This window comes from Mesoplodon densirostris, chromosome 2 (genome assembly GCF_025265405.1).
Source record: "Mesoplodon densirostris isolate mMesDen1 chromosome 2, mMesDen1 primary haplotype, whole genome shotgun sequence".
Lineage (NCBI taxonomy): Eukaryota > Metazoa > Chordata > Mammalia > Artiodactyla > Ziphiidae > Mesoplodon > Mesoplodon densirostris.
Window position 1 is genome coordinate 142,018,257 of NC_082662.1, and position 23,126 is coordinate 142,041,382.

A 23,126-nucleotide genomic window follows, 5' to 3' on the forward strand; every position below is an offset into this window, starting at 1 on the left:
TAAATTAAAAAACAGGAAGGAGAAAATCTCGGAAAGAATTCTAGCTGAGGCCCCAAGTGTGCAATAAAATGTAAAGATCTTAATAAACAAAAGCCCTGAAGAAAACCATTCAAGAGGCCTGCAAGTTTAAGAAAACACGAGTTCAATTAATTTTGTGCAGCTGAACTAAACTGCATGGAATGAGAGCTGGCAGAGCTCCTACTCAACACACTAGAACGCTGATGGAGTAAAAGTGAACGGAATCGCTGTTGGCCACAGAGATACTACAGACGCACCCGCTCAAGCCACTCACCTCGGCGCAGAGCCCGGCAGAAGGGGTGAGGCGAAAGGGTGCACCGCTCCGCGCAGGGATCCGCCCCGCCTTCTCCGGCCTCGCCCCCCATGCTTCAGTTCCCAGCCTTGCCACTAGGGGTGGCCGCGAAGCTGCGCGGCCCCGGTTTCCAGCCGGGCCTTTTTCCCAGCCGGGCCCAAGCATGGCTGCCCCCAGGGCTGCCGGTTGGGAAGCTGCCGTGCTCGCGCTTTCCTAACAGTCCCTGGCTGCTGTGGTCTCCTTCTCTTACCCAGGCCCCTCCAGCAGACATGTTTGCCAAGGCCTTTCGGGTCAAGTCCAACACGGCCATCAAGGGGTCGGACAGGTGAGGGAGAGAAGAGCCTGCTCTGCCCACCAGGGCACCCGGACATCTCTCAAGCTCGGCTGGCTCACAGCCTTTTCTGGGCTGCGTCAGCCGACTTGGGGTGGAGGCCGAGGGGTACAGACGGAGAAGGGACCCCGGGGGGCGGGCAAGGGTGACTTAGACGTGTTTTGAGAGTGAAGATGGAGAGGAGGCCTGATTTATCTCCCAGGCTGTCTTTTGGATATTTTAGTGAGTTTACGAGAAAGCGTATAATTCAATCAGCGCGTATTGACTGCAGTCTGTTTAAGGTGTCGTGGAGGCTGCCAAACTGAAGGAAAACGGGGTCCCTGCCCTACCAAGAGCTTTGAGTCCCTTGGGAGAGATTAGATGGGGCACAGAGAACTACAAGTAAACGAGAAGAAGTGTCTAGTGATTACCACTGGCAGGAGAGACAGGTGGAGGGTGAGGTGAGAGGGGATAAGGCATATGTGGTAAGAACTGTATCTGTTCAGTTTTGCAAATGAAGGTGTCACCTTGGGAATTTTGGAGGCAGTGTTCTATAGTTGTCATTCTTGGTGCCCTAGCAGAGCTGTTTAATCATAAGTTGACAGATTTGGCAAGCATAGATGAGAAAGGAGTGGGTCCAGGAGCTATGTGTGGAGTCAGGAAGGCAGGGCTTAGTTTCCAGTGGCAGGCTAACTTGGGTCGCTTACCGGATCTCAGTTTTTTCCTCTCTTTGTGAAATGGAAAGACACGCCCCAGGAACATGTGAAAATAGATGAGACATTGGATGAGAAAGAGAATGGGATGTTTTGGAAGAGTGAGAATAAGGCATCGTCAACCAGTCTTTTTCTTGGGCCTCGTGATTTTATAGTAAGTCTTGAGTCCTCAATATTTATTAAAATCCATCCAGGCAGCATACATACCAGGTATGTGTGCTCTCTGCAGGAGGAAGCTTCGGGCCGATGTGACAGCTGTTTTCCCCACTCTTGGAACGGATCAGGTCTCTGAGGTAGTACCTGGAAAGGAAGAACTCAACATTGTGAAGTTGTATGCTCACAGAGGGGATGCAGTGACTGTGTACGTGAGTGGTGGTAACCCCATCCTATTTGAACTGGAGAAAAATCTATATCCGACAGGTATGGCAATGGGATGGAGATGGCCATTACTATGGTCCTTGCCTAACATCTGTTTCTTCCATTAATCTGTCTTCCTTAAAACAAATAAATGCAAAATCTCCCTAAGAATCTTTTTGGATTTAGTGTCCCTAGAATTGGGTCTTTCAAGATCAGAAACTGCTATAGAAGTGAGGGGAGAAAAGGGTTAACACAAAAGGAGGGTGGTTGCCAAGGGAAATTCTGAGGTGAAGAAACACTGGTTTCTAGTGGGTTAAGTCGGGATTGGAGCCGAGGTCGTGAAAAGGGTGGAGTTTCAGGGCATGTAAAAAATGCTTCTTAAAACTTCCACGAGTGGAATTTTCTTAAGATACTGAAGAGATACTGTGATGGGAAAGAAGCTGGGTTAGTTAAACTCCATACCCAGCTGTCTTAGTGGTGGACTTTGGTTGCGATGTCTCACAGGGATTCTTTCTTAGGCTCTTGTCTGGCTCTCAGGATACTTTGCTTGCTTTCTTTGTCACAGATCTCAGAGAGGCAGTGTCCTTTTCTCTTTTCCATGGCTGCTGACACCTACTTTGTCATTTGGGGGCTTTTCTTCCTCCCAGCTTGGCTGCAGCAGTGCAGTGCAGTCTCCTACCCCAGGCCACCCCTACCCCCACCCTGCTTTGCTGCTGTACACATACAAGCCCTTTTTGATCTAAGGGTTTTACTGCTAATCCCTGTGGAAACAGAGAGAATAAAAATAATAAACATGGGAAAGTTTCAGAATTTCTTACAGGCTGGTGCCCTGGTTTCGGATTACTTGCTTCTGAGGACATAAAAGGAATCCTCGTTGGGGCTCTGTCCCTACTTTTATCCACTATGGCCATGTTTGGCTGCTGCCGTCCAGGTGGAACAATAGGTGCCTCCAAGTCTCAAGTGACACCCAGTTTCTTAAGTCTCCGCCTTCTTCAAGACTGCAGCCTCTTTGAGAAGGGAGTCAGCCTGATGTAAACTATATGGAATGTGTTTCCCACAGGAAAAGGGGCACTCAGTTCCCAGAGAGGGGAAAAGGGATACTGGACAGGCAAAAGCAGATGTTCACTTCATCACTTGTTTTAGCCTTACACATAAATATCCAACTTTGGCAGCTAAACAGACTCTTAGAGCTGTAGCTCACTTCATGTGTCTTCCGACCAGTAAAAGTGATAACTTCTCAAGATCATAGATTCAGAGAAACTACTGCAAAGAGCTCAGTATAAATATGTAAAGAATGCAGGTCTCTAAGGCTAAAGGAAGCAAGGATTCTCAAGTAAATAGCATATAACATATAAACCGCTTCACAAACTTGGGGTAACCTAATGAAAAAAAAAGAATGCAGCTTTTTTGGGCATCCCCTTACAACCTTCTCTCTAGCTTTGACTTGAGTTTCTTTTCTACATGTTGATTAATGTGGCCTTAGTGTTTGGCTTTGCCATCCCCCAGGGGGTTGACTTTTGGGCAGTAAGTGTTTTCTGGCTCTCTTCTTGGACAGTGTACACCCTGTGGTCTCGTCCTGATCTTCTAGCAACATTTACAACATGGCCCCTGGTGCTTGAAAAACTGGTGGTGGGGAGCAGGTAAGAGTATTTTCCTGGGCCTCCCTGGTGGCGCAAGTGGTTGAGAGTCCGCCTGCCGATGCAGGGGATGCGGGTTCGTGCCCCGGTCTGGGAGGATCCCATATGCCGCGGAGCGGCTGGGCCCGTGGGCCATGGCCGCTGAGCCTGCGCGTCCGGAGCCTGCGCGTCCGGAGCCTGTGCTCCGCAACGGGGGAGGCCACAGCAGTGAGAGGCCCGCATACCGGAAAAAAAAAAAAAAAAAAAAAAAAAAAAAAAAGAGTATTTTCCTATATTCTGGATAGTGGCTGAAACCTACTTAGTAAAGGCCAACTACTTTAATAAATGTACCCATTTTGTGCATTCATATGATTGAAAAATAGAATTTTCCCCTCATGTCTGTTGCATCTCTTACTTGGCTGCTTCCATAAGCTCTCTGACCCTGCTGTAAGGCTTAAATAAGATAAGTGACATGAAAGTGCTTTTTGAACTGCCATATGCTATACTTTAGATTAATAAACTGAATTTAGGAAATCAGAATAAGATAAATCATGGAACTGGACCCTCAGCTTGGTGCTTCAGTTTGACCACTAGTCTCCCAGAAGGAAAAGGTCTGATCCTCAGTTTGCCACTTTTTATTTTCATTATGAATAATGTAGTTGATGCTTAACAAATGTATGTTTGTTGAGCAAATGAGTAAATGATGAAGTAAACTGTGGAGTTAGTTGCAATGCTTTTGTTTCCTGCAGATTTGATGCCGCCAGGGCTAGTGGTGCCCCCTGCTGGTCTGCCTCAGGTACAGAAGGGTGACCTCTGTGCCATTGCCTTGGTGGGGAACAGGTACTGTGCCAGTCAGCTGTGCCTATGGGGAAAAAACTTAGGGAAAACTTGGGAGGGGTGGGAATGACAACTTCACAGCATATGGATAAAGGATTAAAAGAAAAAACATATTCTTCCTGAGCAATCAGAGAGTGAGGAATGGCAGTGAGCCTGTGGGGTGTCCATACATCTGGGCCAAGTGTATTTGCTCCTGCTGCTGCTTCTTCCTTTTTAAAATTTATTTGTTTTTTTTCTCCTTTAAAAATTTTTTTCTTAGATTTACAGAAGAGTTGCAAGTATAGTACAGAGTCCTGAAATACTCCTTACCCAGCTTCCTGTAATGATAACATCTTGTATAACCTCGGTACAGTTATCAACACTAAGGAATTAACATTGGTACAGTCCTTGTGACACTATTACAGACTTTATGCGTATTTCCCCAGTTTTCCCACGATGTCTTTTTTTTCTTTTTTTGTGTTCAAGAATCCAGTCCAGGGTACCACATTGCATTTAGTTGTCATGTCTTCTTAGTCTCCTGTCTGTGACATTTTCTTGGTCTTTCCTGCCTTGCATGACTTCAACATTATTTTTGTCGAACATCCACATCATCATCCTCATCTTTTAATTATTTTTAATAGATTTATTGAGATATAGTTTTCATACTATAAAATTCACCTGTTTCAAATGTACGACTCAGTGATTTTTTTTAGTATATTTACAGGGTTGTTCAGCCATCACCACAGTGTCTCTTTTTTAAAATAAATTAGGAAGTAATGGTATGAACAGTTGTGAAAAATCAAAACCCTCTCACCCCATAATCCTTTTCTCCTAGAAGTAACCATTATCATTCTGATGCATGTCCTTGTCAGCCTTCTTCAATGCACATATACACGTGCATATAAAATGTATGGTTTGGGGTGTGTATGTTTAAAAATACAAATAAACAAACTTTATCCCTATTACTTTTTCACTTCAGGTAGTGGGGACATGTTCCATGTCAGCAAGCACAGATAAGCTGAATCTTTTTACCCACTGTGGGGTGATGGGAAAAGTCCTCTTCTAGTGGACATTGTGGTTGCCTCTACTTCGTCTCTATCACAGACAAGATCTTCCTGAGGCCTCTAGGGACACTAGTGCCAAGATTTTTCTAAAGTAGATACTAGGGAGCAGAACTGTTTGGCTGAAGATCGTGCATATTTTCTGTTGCCCTATAAAAATGCTGTGTCAGTTTTCCCTCCTACCTACAGGGTATATGGAGCCTGTTTCCTTACATGCTCACCGACACTGGATATGATGGGTCATTTTCATTTGTATCATCCTGAATGAAAAATGACATCTTATTATTTTACTCATTGCTTCTTTGAGAGGGAAACATGGTAGGCATGGGAGGGGTCAGTGTTTAAAGATCTTATTTTTGTTGCTCATATTCTCCCATTTTCCTTGAACCTTTGGGAACCAAGCACCTAGAAATGTTTCCTTCCTTGTTTACCTGTAGCAAAACTTGAAGTTGAAAAGAATGGTGAAATTATTGTTTTTTCCCCCCAGTATTCTATCCAGGATAGGAGAAAACTACATAAATGTGTATTTGGCCTCTGAGTTTGGCATTTAGAATGTATGTGGGAATGAATCCTAGGTGGTTTATGGAAGGGGGTGAGGGTACAAGGGAGTTTACTAAAACTACAAGACAGGTTCGAGACCAAAGTTCTTGAGCCATTGACGATTCCAAGGGTGGAAGACAAAGACCCGTCTTTTAGGAACTGGGAAAGAAGCCAAATTCAAAGATTCTGTGGCAGGAACTGACCCATGGGCACAGGAAGTGGAGCCACCGGATTAGCAAACGTTTTTTTTTGAAGTTCAGGTGTTGGGAAATCTGTCCTTGAATCGTCTCCCTTGGGTCCAGGCAACGTTGCCAGGCTTGTATATTCCCCTCCTGTTAGCCAGCTGGACACCAATCCTTACAGGCAATGTGTGAGCATTGCTAAGTAACAGTGGGCTGACAGAGATTTCCCATTTGGGCTTTGGAAGTTTTTTGTAGTTATTGTAAATGTGGTTGTTTCTGATATTTTGGACACATCCAGTTCTTAGACAGATGTTATACAGAGCAAGGCCTGTTATAAAGAACCAACTGAGAAGGAACCTTTCGTTGGTACCACTGTATCTCTCTTCTCTCTTCCCTCTGGCATCCCTCAGCCTAATTTATGGCATATGAATGGCCTCCCTTCTGAATTTCCATATAGGATGGCTATGCCTTTTTTAAGATAGGGGAGATAATTTATATTTTTGAAATTAAAGAAAGGGAACTTTAAATATCCTTCTGAGTCCTGGCTGGGTTTGGTTCATAATAAGAATATAAGAATGATAACATCAGTAGAGGAGTTACTTACACAGAAGGGAATATTTGGTCAAGGAATTTTTTTTTTTTTTTTTTTTTTTTTTTTTTTTTTTTTTATGGCTGGCTGGCTGGCTGTGTTGGGTCTTCGTTTCTGTGCGAGGGCTTTCTCTAGTCGCGGCAAGCGGGGGCCACTCCTCATCGCGGTGCACGGGCCTCTCACTATCGTGGCCTCTCTTGTTGCAGAGCACAGGCTCCAGACGCGCAGGCTCAGTAATTGTGGCTCACGGGGCTAGTTGCTCCGTGGCATGTGGGATCTTCCCGGACCGGGGCACGAACCCGTGTCCCCTGCATCGGCAGGCAGACTCTCAACCACTGTGCCACCAGGGAAGCCCTGGTCAAGGAATTTTTGAAAGTCATATGTGTAGGTAATTTGAATAAGATTGAGACTGCACCGAGTTTTAGCTCTGTGATACAAGTGGATGCTTCAGATTTGCAACCGTGGTGCTTTGAACACATGTGTAGAAACCTGGTCCTGACATGTGCCCTCCTGGAAGACTTTCCCTGACCCTCGTCTCTGACCTCCTCCTTCTCAGAGCCCCCATTGCCATCGGAGTTGCTGCCATGTCACAGCCGAGATGCTGACCTCAGGTCTGAAGGGAAGGGGCTTCTCTGTGCTCCACACCTACCAGGACCACTTGTGGTGGGTTCCATGCTTTTTCTGTTGTATAGGGAGCTGGGTGGGCGGAGGGAGCACAGGGCCTGGATTGAGAAGCGAGAGTTTTGATCCCTGCTGTGTCCTTAGTCAAGTTGCTGACCCTAGACATTAATTTCCTTGCAAAATGTGGAGAAAAGATTTTTTTTTTTTGGCCTGTTTAGAAAAGAAATTACAGAGAACTTTATTTTCTAGGTGAATTATAGAATCCTAGGGCTGGAAGAAGGCCTTAGGGATTGTCTTCTCTGCCTCTCAGTACAGTGATATTCTTTATTTTTATGGCACTGGTCGATCTGGCCTTTTCTGCCGTGTACATTTAGGCATTTTCTGACCCCATGATGAGTGCTCGGGAATTCTCACATCTGAATCCAAATCAAAGTAGAGTAGGTCCTCAGGCACCAGGGTGACAACCTGATGACTTTCCTGTTGTTCAAGTTCCACATTTAGGATCTCCTCCTCATTACGGAACTTGCGCTTTCTCACTGTGACGGGTGCTCTCTGGAACTGTATGTGAGTTTATTTTCTGGTTATTTTCTTGTCATTTAACCAAAATAGTAAGTAGTGCTTTTCTCGAAAGCAGTATACCTGGTCTTCTGGCCAAGTGTTGTGTGGCCTGTTGGTATAGATTTACCCTTACGTTTTTAGTCAGTCTTGGAGTTACTTATTTTACAAGTATTGGCCAAGCCCTGCTTTGCTGGAGGTACAGCCTCATCAGTATGGGTTTCAGCAGGCATTTGAGGGCTGCTTACTCACGTACTCCCAGCACCTTGTTTTCTGACTGTTAGTCTGGGCAGTTAAGGTCCTGTTGTCTAAATTGTTTTATCAGTGGCTGCCTCAGTCTCCCGTCCTCCCGCCCTTTGAAAACACTTATGGTATTTACCTGATCAGAATAGCCTAAACATACGCTCTGGCCTCACTAGTAGCCATACTTAATAAGCCTTGCTGCGGCTGTTAGTAAAACTTTGTTTGACTTGCATAATCTTAGTTAACATAATGCTTTTTGTTTTTACCGCTCTTGCTATGTGGCGTCCCTTTTCTTCCTGTCTTCATAAGGCTTAGTGGCATAAAGCCATTGTAATCTCTACTCTGCAGGTTAGATTGCATTCTTTTTTTTCAGTTGAGGTATAGTTGATGTACAATGTTGTGTTAGTTTCAGGTGTACAGCCAAGTGATTCTAGTGACCAATAGTATATCTAGTGATTCTAGATATAGATATATACATATATGTTCTTTCTCGGATTCTTTTCCATTAAAGGTTACTACAAGGTATTGAATATAGTTCCCTGTGCTATACAGTTGGTCCTTGTCATTTATCTATTTTAGATTGCATTCTGATTTAACACAGAAGCAGTCTTGAGCAGTCTTGAGCAGTCCAGGTGTTTGTAATTTGTTCCATACGCTCAACCTTGGGTTTGTATTTCACCAACCTGGTACTACAGATGCGTTTGCAATCTTCATTTGGTTATTTAATTCAAAATGGTTTTGTTTTTAATTTCTATGAAGGGAATACTTTGGAAGGGGAGCTCCACTTTAACTATGTTGTCTTTAATTTTTCTCTGTCCCTGAATTTCTGTTTGGGTTAAGGAGGAGGCAAGAATTACTCTCCCCATTTCAAAGATGAGGAAACTGAGGCATGGGACTTCTCTGGGCCCAGAATTGGAAACAGAGTTGAGAGGCACACCCAGGTTCTCTGGCCTCTCCTGGACACCCCTGCCTGTGGGTCTTACTCTCTCTGGACCCCCGCTGACCCCCTGACCGGGGCTGGAGAGTGTTGTGGCTGCTGCTCAGTGTTTCTGACATGAGGTTTTTGCAGGCGATCTGGAGACAAGTCCTCTCCACCATCCATTGCTCCACTGGCCCTGGATCCCCCAGATCTCAGTGAAGAGAAGGGGTCTGTCCAGGCAGACACCACCTTGCAGGGAGACATGAGGCGCCTGACCCTGGAGGGAGAGGAGGAGGAGGGGGAGGTTCAGCAGAGGTGTGGGGAGAAGTCCCCGTCGGAAGCTACAGAAGACCCCAGTGTCGGGGGCCTGAGCCCAGAGCTCACGGACAGCAAGACCCTTCAAGGTACAGCTCTGGCAGGAGCAGGGCGCTCGCCTCTCAGTGTGGGGACTGAAGCGCTCGGCTCTGCTTCCGCCCAGAGCGGCGCCACGGCTCCGGGAGGGGCGGGGAAAGGCCTTAGTGTTGGTGAGGGTGGTGCCACAGCCCTTTGCCATCTTACCTGGGAGTCTTGCGCATATGTCGCGTTTCCCTGGATACCCGTCGACTCTGCTATTTGGACTGTTCCCAGCTACACGGCCCTCTTAGTTTTCTTCTGGCTCTGACTTCTCTATCAGAGAAGCATCTGCGCCTGTCTGGGTGGGACTTTGTGGCCTGACCCCCTCTGTGGGGTCAGACCTCTGTAAAGGCTCAGTGTTCTAGAGAGTCTGGGAGCTTTGGTGCCTGGGAATGGGCTCCTTCAGAGCTGAGGGGTGAGGTACGGATGTCACCGTGCGGGGAGTTATCTTGTGCTGCGCGGGCCTTCTGCGGCCCTCAGGAAGGATGTGATTCTTGTCTTCTCCTTGCAGAGCAAATGGACGAACTGTTGCAGAGATACTTCTTGCGTGCTTTGAAGTACCGCGTCAAAAAAGCTGACCTCACTTTACTCACCAGCACTCTCCTGGGCAGCCACATGTTCTCCTGCTGGTATGGAATGCATGGTGTGGGCTGGGGGCCGGGCAGTGGGTCTGTCTCCTGCTCTTTGGTGGTAGGATGGGACAAGGCTGATGGGGGAATTGTTTTAGGGACATGATGTGGAAAGAGCGAAGTGGAGGGTTGATCTAGCAAATACTGAGTTTTAAAGACTTAAGTTTTAGCCAGTGAAAGGATGTTGAGGAAATGAAGGTTAAAATGCGCAAGGCGCTTTGAGCACTACCTCTGCTGTGGTGATTCTGGGCTCTTTTACGGATTGGGCAGCATGTCCAGCCCCGGAAGGGCCCTGGGGCAGCCTGTTTGTTCTGGAGGCTTCAGTCCCCTCACACCTTTCTGAAGAGTAGGTGTGCCAGATTAGGTTGTGTCAGCAGGAAGAATCGGTGTGAACCCCCCCACCCGACCCGCACACACAGCCACCAGCAGAGGGAGTGTTACATGTGGGTTGAACCTGGACTTTGAAGACTGAGCCATCTGGGCTCAAAAGCCAGCTCCCCAGGGTGTTGGAGCAAAGGTGTATTTGAGCCCATTACCAGGCTTCTCTGAGCCCTGATTTCTAACACTTGTAAGATTGCTGTCAAGATCGAATAACCTGACATTTAATAAGCACCCAGTAGATATTATCATGTCAGGAGATTTGCTTATTGATTTTCACCTCAAGTCTGAACTTCTTTCTTTTTGAGAATTTTGCTCTGTTTTTTAAAAAAGTGGTTTTAATGTAATTCTCTTCCTCTACATGTGAGCTTCTTTAAGGCATTCTATACACATGTGGGGTCTGGAGTGCACGGCAGATCTAGTTTTCAGTCTCATCTATAACTACGGCCATGTCCCAAATTAAGCCTCTGGAACAGATGCCGAGGGAGACTAGAAGTGAATGTTCAGGATATACTTTCTGGTATATCGTCTACCTTGAGAGAAAAGGATTTAAACCCACAGAATAATACACAGGTTGGTGAACACCTGACAATAAGAACAAAAGATGCACTGACTTATAAAAAGTCTTTTACTATGTATCCCAGGATGGCCAATACAAGCTGGTTAGGTAATTAGCCCTTCAAGAGTTCTTTTACAGTCATATAAAAATGCTTTGCCTTGTTAAAAAAAGATATCTAGTCTACCAAAAACATATCCATTAATGGGCTTGGTGTTGTTTCTTTTTTTCCATTTTCAGGTTTGCAAGATAATTAAAAATACCTACATATCATCTCTGAGCACACCAGCTGTCCATTAGCTAATCAGTTTTGGCAATACAGTGCACAGAGGTATACCACCACTGGTTTCTGACATTAAGTTAGCTTTAAGCTTATTGGCTATTCGTACAATTGGAGGCAGCTTGGAACCCAGGCCCTGGAAAGCATTTGCAGGGTTTACTACCCTTTTGCCTGACACCTTTTCAATGGTGAGAGGTCTGGGCACAGACTTGCTAATCCAAGGGTGTCTTAGTGCTTGAGCTGGGGTCAGGCGGGCAGAGGGGTCCCAGGTAAGACACCTTTTCAAAAAGTCTATGAAGAAGTAATCATCACACCCCTTCAGTGCTGTCCGCTAGTCTTTGCTGCCTGGGGGACCCCGCTTCTTACCCCTCCGTGAACGACCGCCCACAAACACAACCCTCCCATCTGCCTGACTGGTCACAAAACAGTAGCGAGGTAGGCCCCTGGAGTTAATAAAGTACTTGGCACGTTTGGATTGCTCCAGGAGTTTTGGTGGTGGCATCCCTAGAAGCTCCATCATACAGGCCAGCTGGTCTCCTTCATCCTCTCCAGGGAAGAGAGGATGTCCTGTTAAAAGTTCTGCAAGGATGCAGCCAAAACTCCACATGTCAATGGACGTGCTGTAGCGGCTTCCTAAGATGATCTCTGGAGCTCTGTAGAACCGAGACTGGATATAGGTGTAAAGCTTCCGGTACTCAAAACAGCTGGACCCAAAGTCAATGACCTTAGTCGCACTGTGCCCATAGTGTTTCAGGAGAATGTTTTCTGGCTTCAGGTCACAGTGAATGATCTTGTTTCTGTGGAGAGCATCCAAGGATTGCAAGATGGATTGAGCAAACTTGCGAACCAACTGGATACTAAAACCCTGGAACTTGTTTTTTTTCATGAGCTCATAAAGGTCTACGCTCAGTAACTCAAAGGCCATGCAAACATGGTTCCGGAACGTGAAACTTTCCAGCATATGAATAACGTTCATGCTACCGGTTTTATCCCGCTTTTTAAGATGCTCCAAAATCCGGATCTCCTCGGCTGCTTGGCGATGGAAGTGCTTTTCATTGCGTACCATCTTCAGGGCCACGTACTGTCGAAGTTTGTGATCATAGACCCGGGCTACCTGCCCAAAACTGCCCTTGCCAATAATTTTCAGCACCTCGTATCGATAAGCTAGATGGTCTCGAGGCACGTGAATGTAGGCCCCATCTGCATCATCATAACCCCCATTATTGGGACCACCGATAACTCCATGTCTTTTTTTGGCATTTGGACCCACAAAGTAAATTTCTGGATAATTGATGATTTCCAGCTTCTCATAAGCAGTGAGGTGGTGTTTATACTGCTTCAGTGCTTGTTCTGGAGTCAGAGGCAACACTTTGGATGCTTTGGATGAACTGCTGGATTTTACTGTATTCACACGATCTGAACTCTTACCCTGAGAAACTGTAGGAGAGCATTTTTCAGAGTCGTTGATGCCATCTGACTGAAAAGTATCAGATCTTCTGTTGCCAAATTCTTGAAATAGTTGTTCTACCTTCATCTCACCTCCATTCAGGAAGCACTGAGTAGGATCTCTTGTTAAATGCTCAGTGGTGATCTACGGCAAAGAGAAGTGAATCTATGTTAAAGTCACTAAAAACGGTGGAAGAACGAAAGAATCGTCCCCCTGACTGAACAAAAGAACAAAACATGCCAGTTGTGTAGTTAAAAGGCCCAAAAGTGAGATAAGAAAAGCAGGAGTCTCTAGAAACTCGTGTTATGTTAATCCTTAGGTTCCCTGACTGCTGTGGCCACCCCAGCCCCACTACGTAGGCCTCCCTTTGTTCAAAACAAGACGGTCATTTTACCATACCCGAAACATGCTAGATTCCTTCTAACTGGTATGTCTTCCTACCGAGAATCTTTTCACCCCATCCACTCAAATCCTACGCTCTTTCAAAGCCCAATGCTAGTCCTCCCTCTTCCACTTAGAACTACTCCAAGCCCATACTAACTATGACTCCACTCACATCTTAGCTGCAGCTTTTCGAGTCTACCACGTAATCTGGCCCTTGTTATATATATACTGTCCTATATTGTTCACAAACTGTTTCAAGTATCTTCCCAAATCTTAAGGGCATGTACCAGGAGCAAATGAATACACATTAAAGTGTTCTGTAAATGATAAAGGGACAGAGGCAGGATGTGATCCCCAGGTCTTCTGAATCTGGGTCCAGAACATTAACATAACCTGGTACCAGCTTCTCCTAGTGCCTGTACTATTCTCCAGTAGGGCTGAATGTTGACCTTGGCCTGGAATCAACCAAGGCCTCATCATCTACTCCTGGGTCCCCAAATAAATGATCGCATCTTTCTATCTCAGTTCATTGAATCACAAAATTTCTAATCCAGAGAACTCTTGAGATCACCAAGGCCAATTCTTTATGTATCTGGTGAGTAGCAGTGAGAATCTAAGGCCCCAGGGTGCTTCTTGTAAAACTCTCCTAAAGACAAAGAGTCTCCTTTCTCTCTCCTTCCCTTGCTCATAGACACATACACTAGTCTCCCTCAGCAAACGCCTACGTGACAAAGGCATACAACTCTTTTTACTTGATTTGGCATCACCTTTTCCTGCAAGGAACAATAACCCACAAAAGAAAACTCTGCTTATTAAATACCTCTGAAATGAAATAAGATTCTTTGAAACTCGATGGAGGGAAAGACAATGAAAAAGCCAAATGCTAAAAAAAATACTAAGAAAAATATAAGAATGTGCTAGAAGGAAAGAAGAAAAAAAGTGCTAAATCTGTTGTTTAAAAAAAAAGTCTGGGATACTTCAAAGAACAACTATTTTTCTTAACAGACCCTGAAGAACTTTACCCCCGATCTGTATGATTGAGAGCCTCTATGATCAGGGGTAGATAATTCCAGAGAAGCTCTGAGCTATCTTTATGATCTCTTAAAATATAACGCAAATTATAAGGTAATGATCCAAAGTGGCCAACCATTTAAAAAAGAGAATTTTAATATAACCTAAGCAAACAACACCTGACCCATCACCTATATAAATAAAAATATAAAAGATGTGAATATAAAAAACAAAAAAGGGATGAAAAAAAAATTAAGTGTTGGCATACTTTAGACAGCCCCTAATTTAGTTATAAAAGCACGACATTAGTTCCTGCCTGCTTCTTTTAGGTCATTTAATCAATTTAAACATTTATATAGTACTACAGTTACAAAAATGAGGCACTGCACCATCTTACATATAAGCGAAGCAGCCAGTACAACGGTAGCCATACTTTGGCATTGAGTTTCTAAATAAAGAGGCAAGATACGGACCAGGAGAGATCTCTGATACCAAAATAGAGAACTATCACTAGTCAAGAAAATAAAACAGGCTGGCAGACAGAACCTAAATACCTTGCTAAGATGTAAATATAATGCAACATTTTGTTTATCAGCAACTAAGTCAAATAACCATTCCTGTTTTTAGGGATGGGAAAAAAAAGGTCTCATCCATCCATCTAACATTCACATGAGCACTAATTGTTCACAATTATAAAAGTGCCAAAAAACAGGTTACCTCAAGGCACTACAATCTATTAGGAGATAGGTTTGGCTGAACTAGGGAATTACAATTATTTGGTTTTAGGTAGATTTACATAACAAAACCAAATATTTGCATGCATCTAAACCAGTTTTCCTTAAGTTTTTACTACCTAACCTAAATGCATCTAAATATTTACTGCTAAAATCTTGGGGACACGTTCTGAAGAAATGTGAAGTCAGAAGGCCTAGGTTGGGGTCCTGGCTACACTGCTCAAAAACTGTAGGTCCCAGGGTAGGCTTAACCTTTAGCCCAGTTTCTTAGCCTCAATTTCTTTACCTTTAAAGTGTGGATAATAATACCTCCTTGCAGGATGTTGTGTGAATCAAATTATAATTAATAATATATGTGAAAGACCCTCAGAAACTATAAAACATGTTAAAAACACTGGTAACAATTAGGCAAAATTCTCAATATATTGTTTAAACTCCAATACACCCTCCCTTTCCCCTTTCAGCTTATCTTTTCTCTCTGTGGTGCCTTCCTCTGCAGTTCCAGACTCCCTCCACCAGACATCTGGCATTAACTATGCCTTCTGCTCCGTGAAGGCCTGCACAATCAGCCTTCCCTTAGGATGCATGGAAACACCTCACCCACTTTCTCCCCCACATAAAACCTCCTTTCAACTTGCCATGCAATTTAATGGGTTATCTCTCCAGACATATTTGACCTTTAAAAAGAGCAATGCCTTAACCCAAGGGAATGACTCTCTAGGACCCGCGGTCATCAATGACAAGCTGGTAGGAAAGGTATTTGTGGTCCAGGGTCCACCCCTGGGCATTTCACCTACTCTACCTACATGTAAGGCTGTGCTGGCTCTGGAGGTATTCATTTCTGTTTGTGGTAAAGAGAGGGTCTCAGGTACAGACTGTTAATAAGAACAGAGATTTAACTTCCACAGAACTATTACAATAAGATTAAGGATGTCATTTGGATTTCCTGACTCATGGTTTTTCCCTAAAGTGAGCCTAAATCTCTCTCTCTGCAAATTAAGTCTTATTTTGCCCTCCGGAACTACACAGGAGTGTCCAAATTTCCATGTTAAAGCCCTTCAGATACCTAAAAGGGGCTGTCCTGCCTTCACCATTTTTTCTCGAGGCTCATCATCCCCATCACATCCTCCACCTCACACAGCCTGGGTCAGGCTGCCTTACTATATCCTATTCACGTTCTCAACACGTTATGGGCTGCACGTTATATCTCTCTGCAAGTGTGGCTTCCAGAACAGAACAAGACACTTCAGGTCTAGTCCCCTGTAGACTGTCAAGGTTTGAACCTGCAATGAATCTGAAGAATTCCAGAAAGAAATTTTTCCACACAGGGAGGGGTTCTCGCCTTAGCTTTCTTTCCTTTCCTGTAATAACTCAAATACTGGTCTGAATCAATTATGTATCAAGTCTGCTGTGCTATAAATAAAATCTTCCTTCCATTGTTCTAGGAGAATCTAGAATTTTCACACATATTAAAGTAGTTACAAAACACTATATATTTCTAGTCTAGGGTTATAATCACAATAACTGACTAATGTCTGCAATCGACTTCAAATATTTTAACTATGTAATTATATCCAGAGAGTCAAATAATGCCAGATTAATCATGTTTTATTTAAGAATGCTTCATGTACATTGTTAATTTGGAGCGCTCTTTTTTTTTTTTTAACACCCTTGTATTGGAGTATAATTGCTTTACAATGGTGTGTTAGTTTCTGCTTTATAACAAAGCGAATCAGCCATACATATACATATGTCCCCATATCTCCTCCCTCTTGCGTCTCCCATCCTCCCTATCCCACCCCTCTAGGTGGTCACAAAGCACCGAGCTGATCAATTTGGAGCACTCTTGACATTTCAAATAGAATCTTCAACTGCGTTAATCAAATCTTAAACATCTTGTTGAGAAATTCAGAAAAGGAACATCCTTCTCGTCCAGATATAAAACACCCCCCCTCCATCGTTCTCGACCCTAAATCTCTGCAACACAAGGCTAACCCAATAAAAGCCTATGAGCAGATGATTTATAGTTTACAACAAGAATGTAAGGGCATCTTGGATAAACAATGAAGCCAAAGCACTTTGTGAAATGAGCAATAGCGTCTCGCAATGGAGTCATGGCATAATGAACTATAAGTGTTACTAAGAGGTCAAAAGCACTTTTTTCAGCAAAATTTGCAAAGACACCATTGTTTTAGAATCTAAAATCTTGTGTTTTGCAAGCTGTGTTACTCTGAATACCATACAGTAAAAAAATTCATTTTGATCCTGAAACATACAATTTAATTGCCCTACTATATGGTGATTAACACTGGTCAACTCTGAAGTAAAGTTAAAATAGACTTTAAGTCACATGATGACGGACTGTAAAAGTTTCCCAGAGAGATGTGCTAATTGTCAGCAAGTAACCACGAAATCTGAGAGTCAACACACGAGTATATAAGTGGTTCTGGAGCTCTTAGAGGTTTTTACATATTAAAAACAATAAGCTTGTGGAGAATGGAAACTTACTGCACTTTGGAAAGGAGATTAAAAATTGGGTGACCAGCCTTCCAAATATATGTAGCCCGTATCTTGTAATATTATTAGCCTTGAAAGTAGTGAAGGGGTTGATTTTTAATGGCAAAAGCTGACAAACCGTTGGGAAGGACTATGAAAAATGCAAGCAGTGTTTTACATAGAAATAATTTTAGGTCTTAAACAGAAATATGAAGGAGAATTATTGATAAATTAGTCTACTCAATTATTCAGTTTGTTCGTTGATGATATATGCAGCAAATTTTAAAGTCACAGGATAGATTCTCCCTGTCATGGAACTTGTCCAAAACCCTGCTCTCCCTACCTCTCTATGAGTGCGGAGGGAATGGGAATTAATTTATTCTCTTAAACATAAAACGGTGTCAAAAGCTAAATGTCTGCAAGCTCCAAAATGATTAAATGCATCGAAACCAAAATGTATTGCTCAAGTTTCATTTATGATCTATAAAATGGTTCTCTTAAGCATACTAATAAGCTAGGACTGCATTTCTACCGTGCAGGAAAAATCTGCAGATCTGTAAGTTCAGAGGTATTTTCTGTTTCTTGTTCTTGTTAAAATGAGCCATCATAATATACTGTACATATCATTCTATCAAAAAAAAAAAATAACCACTATCTAGGGCTTCCCTGGTGGCGCAGTGGTTGAGAGTACGCCTGCCGATGCAGGGGACACGGGTTCGTGTCCAGGTCCGGGAAGATCCCACATGCCGTGGAGTGGCTGGGCCCGTCAGCCATGGCCGCTGAGCCTGCGCGTCCGGAGCCTGTGCTCCGCAACGGCAGAGGCCACAACGGTGAGAGGCCCGCGTACCGTCAAACAAAAAACAAAAAAAAACACTATCTAGATGAAAGTAGCATGTCATTTTTTTCCCTATTTACCCCAGTGATTGAAAGGAATAGGTGGGCTCCAAATCAAAATCATTCTGAAAAGCTGAACTTGGACCACAGAAATTGTTATTTCAAAGTCAAGAGAAACCAAAAGTGAATAAAAAAGAGCCTGGGTTACCAGTGACATGTAACTGTACCTTGACCATTTAAAGTAGCACTTCCTCCTTTCCAGGCCCATTAGAGCTCAAAGAATTACTTCATTTACTTACATTTAGTCTTCTGGGTAGAGGTGGTTCAGAAGGATTGCAGAGTGCATTTGAACAGGGTGAGCCTTTGGTTTCATCTATTATCACGACACTGTCATAGACAAAATCATCCAATCTAGTTGAAAGGATTACAGATAAAATCTGTCAGTAACTGAAGTATATAAATTTGTATTTCCAAAACACCCTTTAACTGCTTCATATCTGCTACCAAGAATAATTAATACAAACAAATGTCCACACTGCATTTTGGCACTGAATACACACCACAGGGGTATTTGGCAGAGGAAGGGAGGAAACCCAACTTTTCCTCCTTTTTTTATTTTTAAAGAAAGGACAGCATTTCTAGGTTTATAGTTTGAAATTGTTAAAATAAGTCTTACTTTCTGAATGTTGTTAACAATAGGGACCATCAAAAGAATCTCATTTAACTTACTACTTGAAAACGAAGGCTAGTTGAAATCTGAAGCCTAAAAGCTAACCAGAACAAACAAACAAGACAGAGAACTGTATTTTCAAGTCGGAGACTTGGATTCTAATCTCAGCTCTACCACTGGCTACTCTACCTTCCTCTCTGAGCCGTTGGCCACATGTTGTAAAGGGAAGAATAGTTCCAGTCTACGCACTTCTGGGTCTCACAAGCAAGAAATAAAAGGCCTTCTTAGGGCTTTCTCTATATTTATTTATTTACTTTCCTACTTAACATCTATCTAACTTGTAGAAAACTACAGTGAATTCTACAGCAAATACTATAGGGATTCTCTAAATTACAAAACGTACTGGATTTCACATCTTTACCCACTTAATTTTCGGGTGGATGGTGGAAGCTAAATGCCAAATGATAATTTCTCTGCTCTTTAACGCTGTGCCTCCCTCCACCGCTGTAAGGGAACACAAAAGACGGAGAGGATTTATTTAATCCACAAGATGGCTCTGAATAATGTATTTCATCTGCCACCAAGAACATGGATTTGCCAGTAACACACATCAGCATTTCATTGTATCATTGTTACATGATATACTATGAATACAATGATAATGAGCCAGCTGCAAGGGAAGAATTTTTTTAAATCTTTAAAACTATGCTGGAATATTTTAGTGGCTTATAAAAACTGTTTTGTAAAATTCTAGAGTTTTCTTAATCGATGTGTTATAGGAGTACAAAGAGAAAAAAAAAACCAAAAACAAAAACCAAACAGAAAACCCACTACAAATTATTTTTGGAATGTTCTCTTTTTAAAAAACATGCTTACATTCTGATAAAATTATACCTTTAGATGCATGGGGGAGGGGATGTGGGAACAGATGTATATGTATGACTGATTCACTTTGTTATAAAGCAGAAACTAATAAAAAAATAGAAAAAAAAATTATACCTTTAACGGGAACTGCTTCATTGACAAGAACCAAAAATTCTGGATGTGACTGATTCTTTGCCAACAGCATGAATAAAACAAACAAAATGGGACAGACATCCACATTTACAAAGAAAAAGACAGACTGAAGACCTACAAGATTTCCTATAAAGAGCCAAAGGAAATTACCCAAAGGTAGTCTCCATGCAAATGAGGTGGGCAGGTGGTCCCTACTCTCCATTAAGGTGTAAAATCCTATGAAAGGTGGAGAATCTCTCAAAACACGATCCACAAAAAGTCCTACTCGGCAGAGCCCCTCACCTACACCCCTCACGGCAAAGCCCTTGGTTATCTGCTCTGAGCAACAGGGCTTATTTGAAAAGGTATTGCTCCCTGACTCCCCCAGTTTGCTAAAAAGCCCCACCAAAAAATCCCAGCTTCTCAGAGTTCCTACCATATACCCCTGATGTAGGACTTCAGAAATAATCCCCAGGGTGGGAATTCTTCTTTCCCTAACTCCTTTCTAGCCCACTCCCGCGCTGGGCTGGGAGCAGGGGAGCTGATGGAGAGGAAGAGGGTGGGCCAGTCCCGGAGAGGGAGTCAGCCCCCTTCCCTAGTCCTTACTGCTTGGGGGCTCGCTCAACCTCCAGCCCAGTCCATCCACGCCCCCCCACCTCGCCTGCCAGCTGCAGCGGCTCCTTCGGGAGCCCCAGCGCGTTATCCCCCGGCGCCGTTACCTCCGCGGCTGGGGCGGGAGTCCGACTCCTGGCGGCCCCGCATCTTTCCGCCCGGGCCCGCGAGCTGTGCCTCCCATCCGTTAGCTCCGGACCCCCCGGAGGGAGGGGCGGCGTTTGGACGGTCAGGCGAGCAGCGTCCACCTGAGCTGGGGCGGCTGCCTCCCAGGCCGCGACGTTTCCTCGTTAACTGTCTTCCACACAGTGCAGCTCCGAGCGCGTCCGCTCGGGACTGGCTGGGGTCGACAACTGCCGGAGGAGCAGCAGGGGCGTGGTGTGGTCGCCTAGCAACCGCGACACGCCCCTTGAAACGCCTCGGAGCAACAATGTGGCCACGCACAGGGGCGGGGCCGAGGCCACTCCCCACTGAGCGGCGCGTGTCTCGGAAGCTCTCGCTGGCCCCGGAAGGTGGGAGGCGGGAGGCTGGGAACCCGCCGCCTGAGGTTTTCTGGTCGCTGGCTGAGGCCTGAGGGCCGCGGCTGTGGAGGTAGAAGGGCCCTGACGGAGGGTTTGTGAAATAGCAGCCCCCGATTTCTGCCTCAGAAGTGGCAGCCGGCACCTCACGGTCAGCTAGCTATCTCTTAGCAAGTTGCAGCCTAGAGTTCTAACACCTCCCTTGATTATGAATAAAATGAGAACGAAAGACGTGGGTAATTTCTCAGACTTCTCCACTGAGGGGCGTCCCTCCGGAGGGTAATGAGTTAACAAAGGAAACCAATAATAATAAACCCATTTTGTGACACCACCGGCGCCACGAATCTTTTCATTTAACCTCGGTAACCATACTAGATGACATCCCTCTTTTATATAGATTTAACTAGGATCCGGAATTTACGCTGAGGTATGTCTGACTCCCCTGCAATGGGATGCCACGGATGGTAGGGCTCAGAGCCATTTTAAGGATGAGGAAAGTGAGGCCAGAGGAGATCTGTGGTTGGCAAAGCCTGAACTAAATGTCTCCAAATTCCCAGCCTTCGTCCTGCTGCACCAGACCCCCTGGAAAGAAGGCTCTTCCTGTCTTCTTCCTTGGAATGGGTGGGGGTTTTCCCTTTACTTTTCTGAAAAGTTAAGATGCCTCGGCAACACCAAGGGTAAGCGGATTTGGATAGTTGGAACGAAAGTGAAAGGGAAGGAGGTTAAAACAGAAGAACACAAGTGTTGTTTTCTTGAGCGTAACAGCCAGTCGGATTATCTAAACCTACAAAACACGAGGCAGGCTGTCTGACCCTTGAGGAGAGAACGAAACGTTATGGAAATGCCGAACACGGGCGCCACCTGGTGAGGCTTGGAGACTCATTGCCCCAAGCCTGCAGAGCATAGTCCAGAAACCTGAACATTTGCATCCAAGGCTCATTTCCGTGAGACTAAAAGTCAGAGTCCCTGTTCTCATGTCTTTAGTAAAAATGCCCTTAAAATCCAAAGGCTCTTCACTTTATAAATTACTAATGTGTTAGTTTGGGGAACTTTACACTCAATGTTTTCTTTAGCGTATGATAAAAATATAAATTCAAAGATTTTCTTCCATGATGATTTAAAATTTTTTTCTAATCTTATGAATAAGCTTTTTTTTCCTAACCTCGCCCAGCCCCTCCCCAACCCTTCCCCAACCAGAACAATCCTGCTTTCATGTGGGTTTGTATTTAGACTCCTATGGAAGATTTTGTTTGAAGGAAGAGTTCCATGGCAGCGAAAGGTTTGGACTAGATTGTTGCTGAGGTCCTTTCCAGCTCTAAGGTTGCAAAATTGTATTAAATAATCATTGTTCTTAGTACTTATGTGGACCCCTCAGACCACTTTACTGCACTAAACGTTTCGATAGGACTTGCCCCCCCAAGTTTTCTTACCTCCTTCTGAATCACTGCTCTCTCCAAGTCTGCTTTAAGACATAGCTATGTAAGCCACCTTGAAGCATTCTGCTCCCCTTCCTGCCCCTGAGATAGGAAGCACAGAGGCCTCCTTTGTCTTTAGGCTATTGATCCCAAGGTCACGGGAGGGAGGATTACACGAGGATGCTGGCACTTCATGAGCCTCCGACCTTAGTGACCCAAGTAATTTCTTCAAAGAGCCCCTGTTTCATAACAGTGTGGCTGGATTAAAGCCCAATGAGGGATCTAGCAGGAGCCCCCACACCCCAGCAGAACTGCTGCCCTGTGCGCTCCAGCTCCTGAGCAGCTTCTACATCATTTACGCCCTTTCTTCCCTTCCCGTTACCAAGAAACTGGGTTTGCCTCTTGGTGGGTGTTGAGCCAAAAGATGCAATGAAATCAAAGAGTGAGAGAAGGAAGGATTTATTACTTGCAGCAAGTAAGGAGAACCCTGAGGATCTTTCCCAAAACAGTGTCTCCCAGAACTGTCAAACTGGAGAAGTTTTAAGCATATTCATGATTGACAGAGCTCAAGCTTCAGTTGATTGAAGTCATGAAGTTCATAAAACGTCAACATCATTATCCCTTAGGTTCCAGTTGATCTGGTAGCTGAGCACTTCAGGCTAATTTTTGCCACTGAAAGAGAACTGGGACTCTTTAGAACTTCTCTTGACTAATAACAGGTAATGTTTCTGCATTCTTTTCTTCTCTTAAGATCATTAATTACTGAGACCTGTGCAAGGGCAAGCATTGTGGCCAGGCTTAGATAACAAAATGGCTTCTGTCAAGAAAGCCATGCCTGGTTCTTTTTCTCCAAGGATCCCCTACCCTATCTGCTTATGCTCCCTAGCCCCACTCAAGAGTAGTTCAAAATTTCCATTGTCTCTCTCAGTGCAGCTAAAGTC

The 23,126-nt window shown here is 44.2% G+C and overlaps 2 protein-coding genes across 2 annotated transcripts; one reads left to right on the plus strand and one right to left on the minus strand.

Moving 5' to 3' along the window:
* The first annotated feature begins 381 nt into the window (after positions 1-381).
* LOC132476391 (eukaryotic translation initiation factor 2D-like) lies at positions 382-17,595 on the plus strand. Its single transcript, XM_060078332.1, is given in 8 exon segments — positions 382-635; positions 1,563-1,753; positions 4,056-4,146; positions 7,051-7,079; positions 7,082-7,157; positions 8,983-9,236; positions 9,737-9,854; positions 11,029-17,595. Coding segments are annotated over 8 exon segments (1,026 nt in total). The 3' UTR covers positions 11,042-17,595.
* LOC132484465 (dual specificity tyrosine-phosphorylation-regulated kinase 3-like) lies at positions 10,863-20,647 on the minus strand. The gene is given in 3 exon segments (XM_060091012.1): positions 10,863-12,659; positions 18,274-18,385; positions 20,360-20,647. Coding segments are annotated over 3 exon segments (1,764 nt in total). The 5' UTR covers positions 20,437-20,647; the 3' UTR covers positions 10,863-11,084.
* Positions 20,648-23,126: the final 2,479 nt, after the last annotated feature.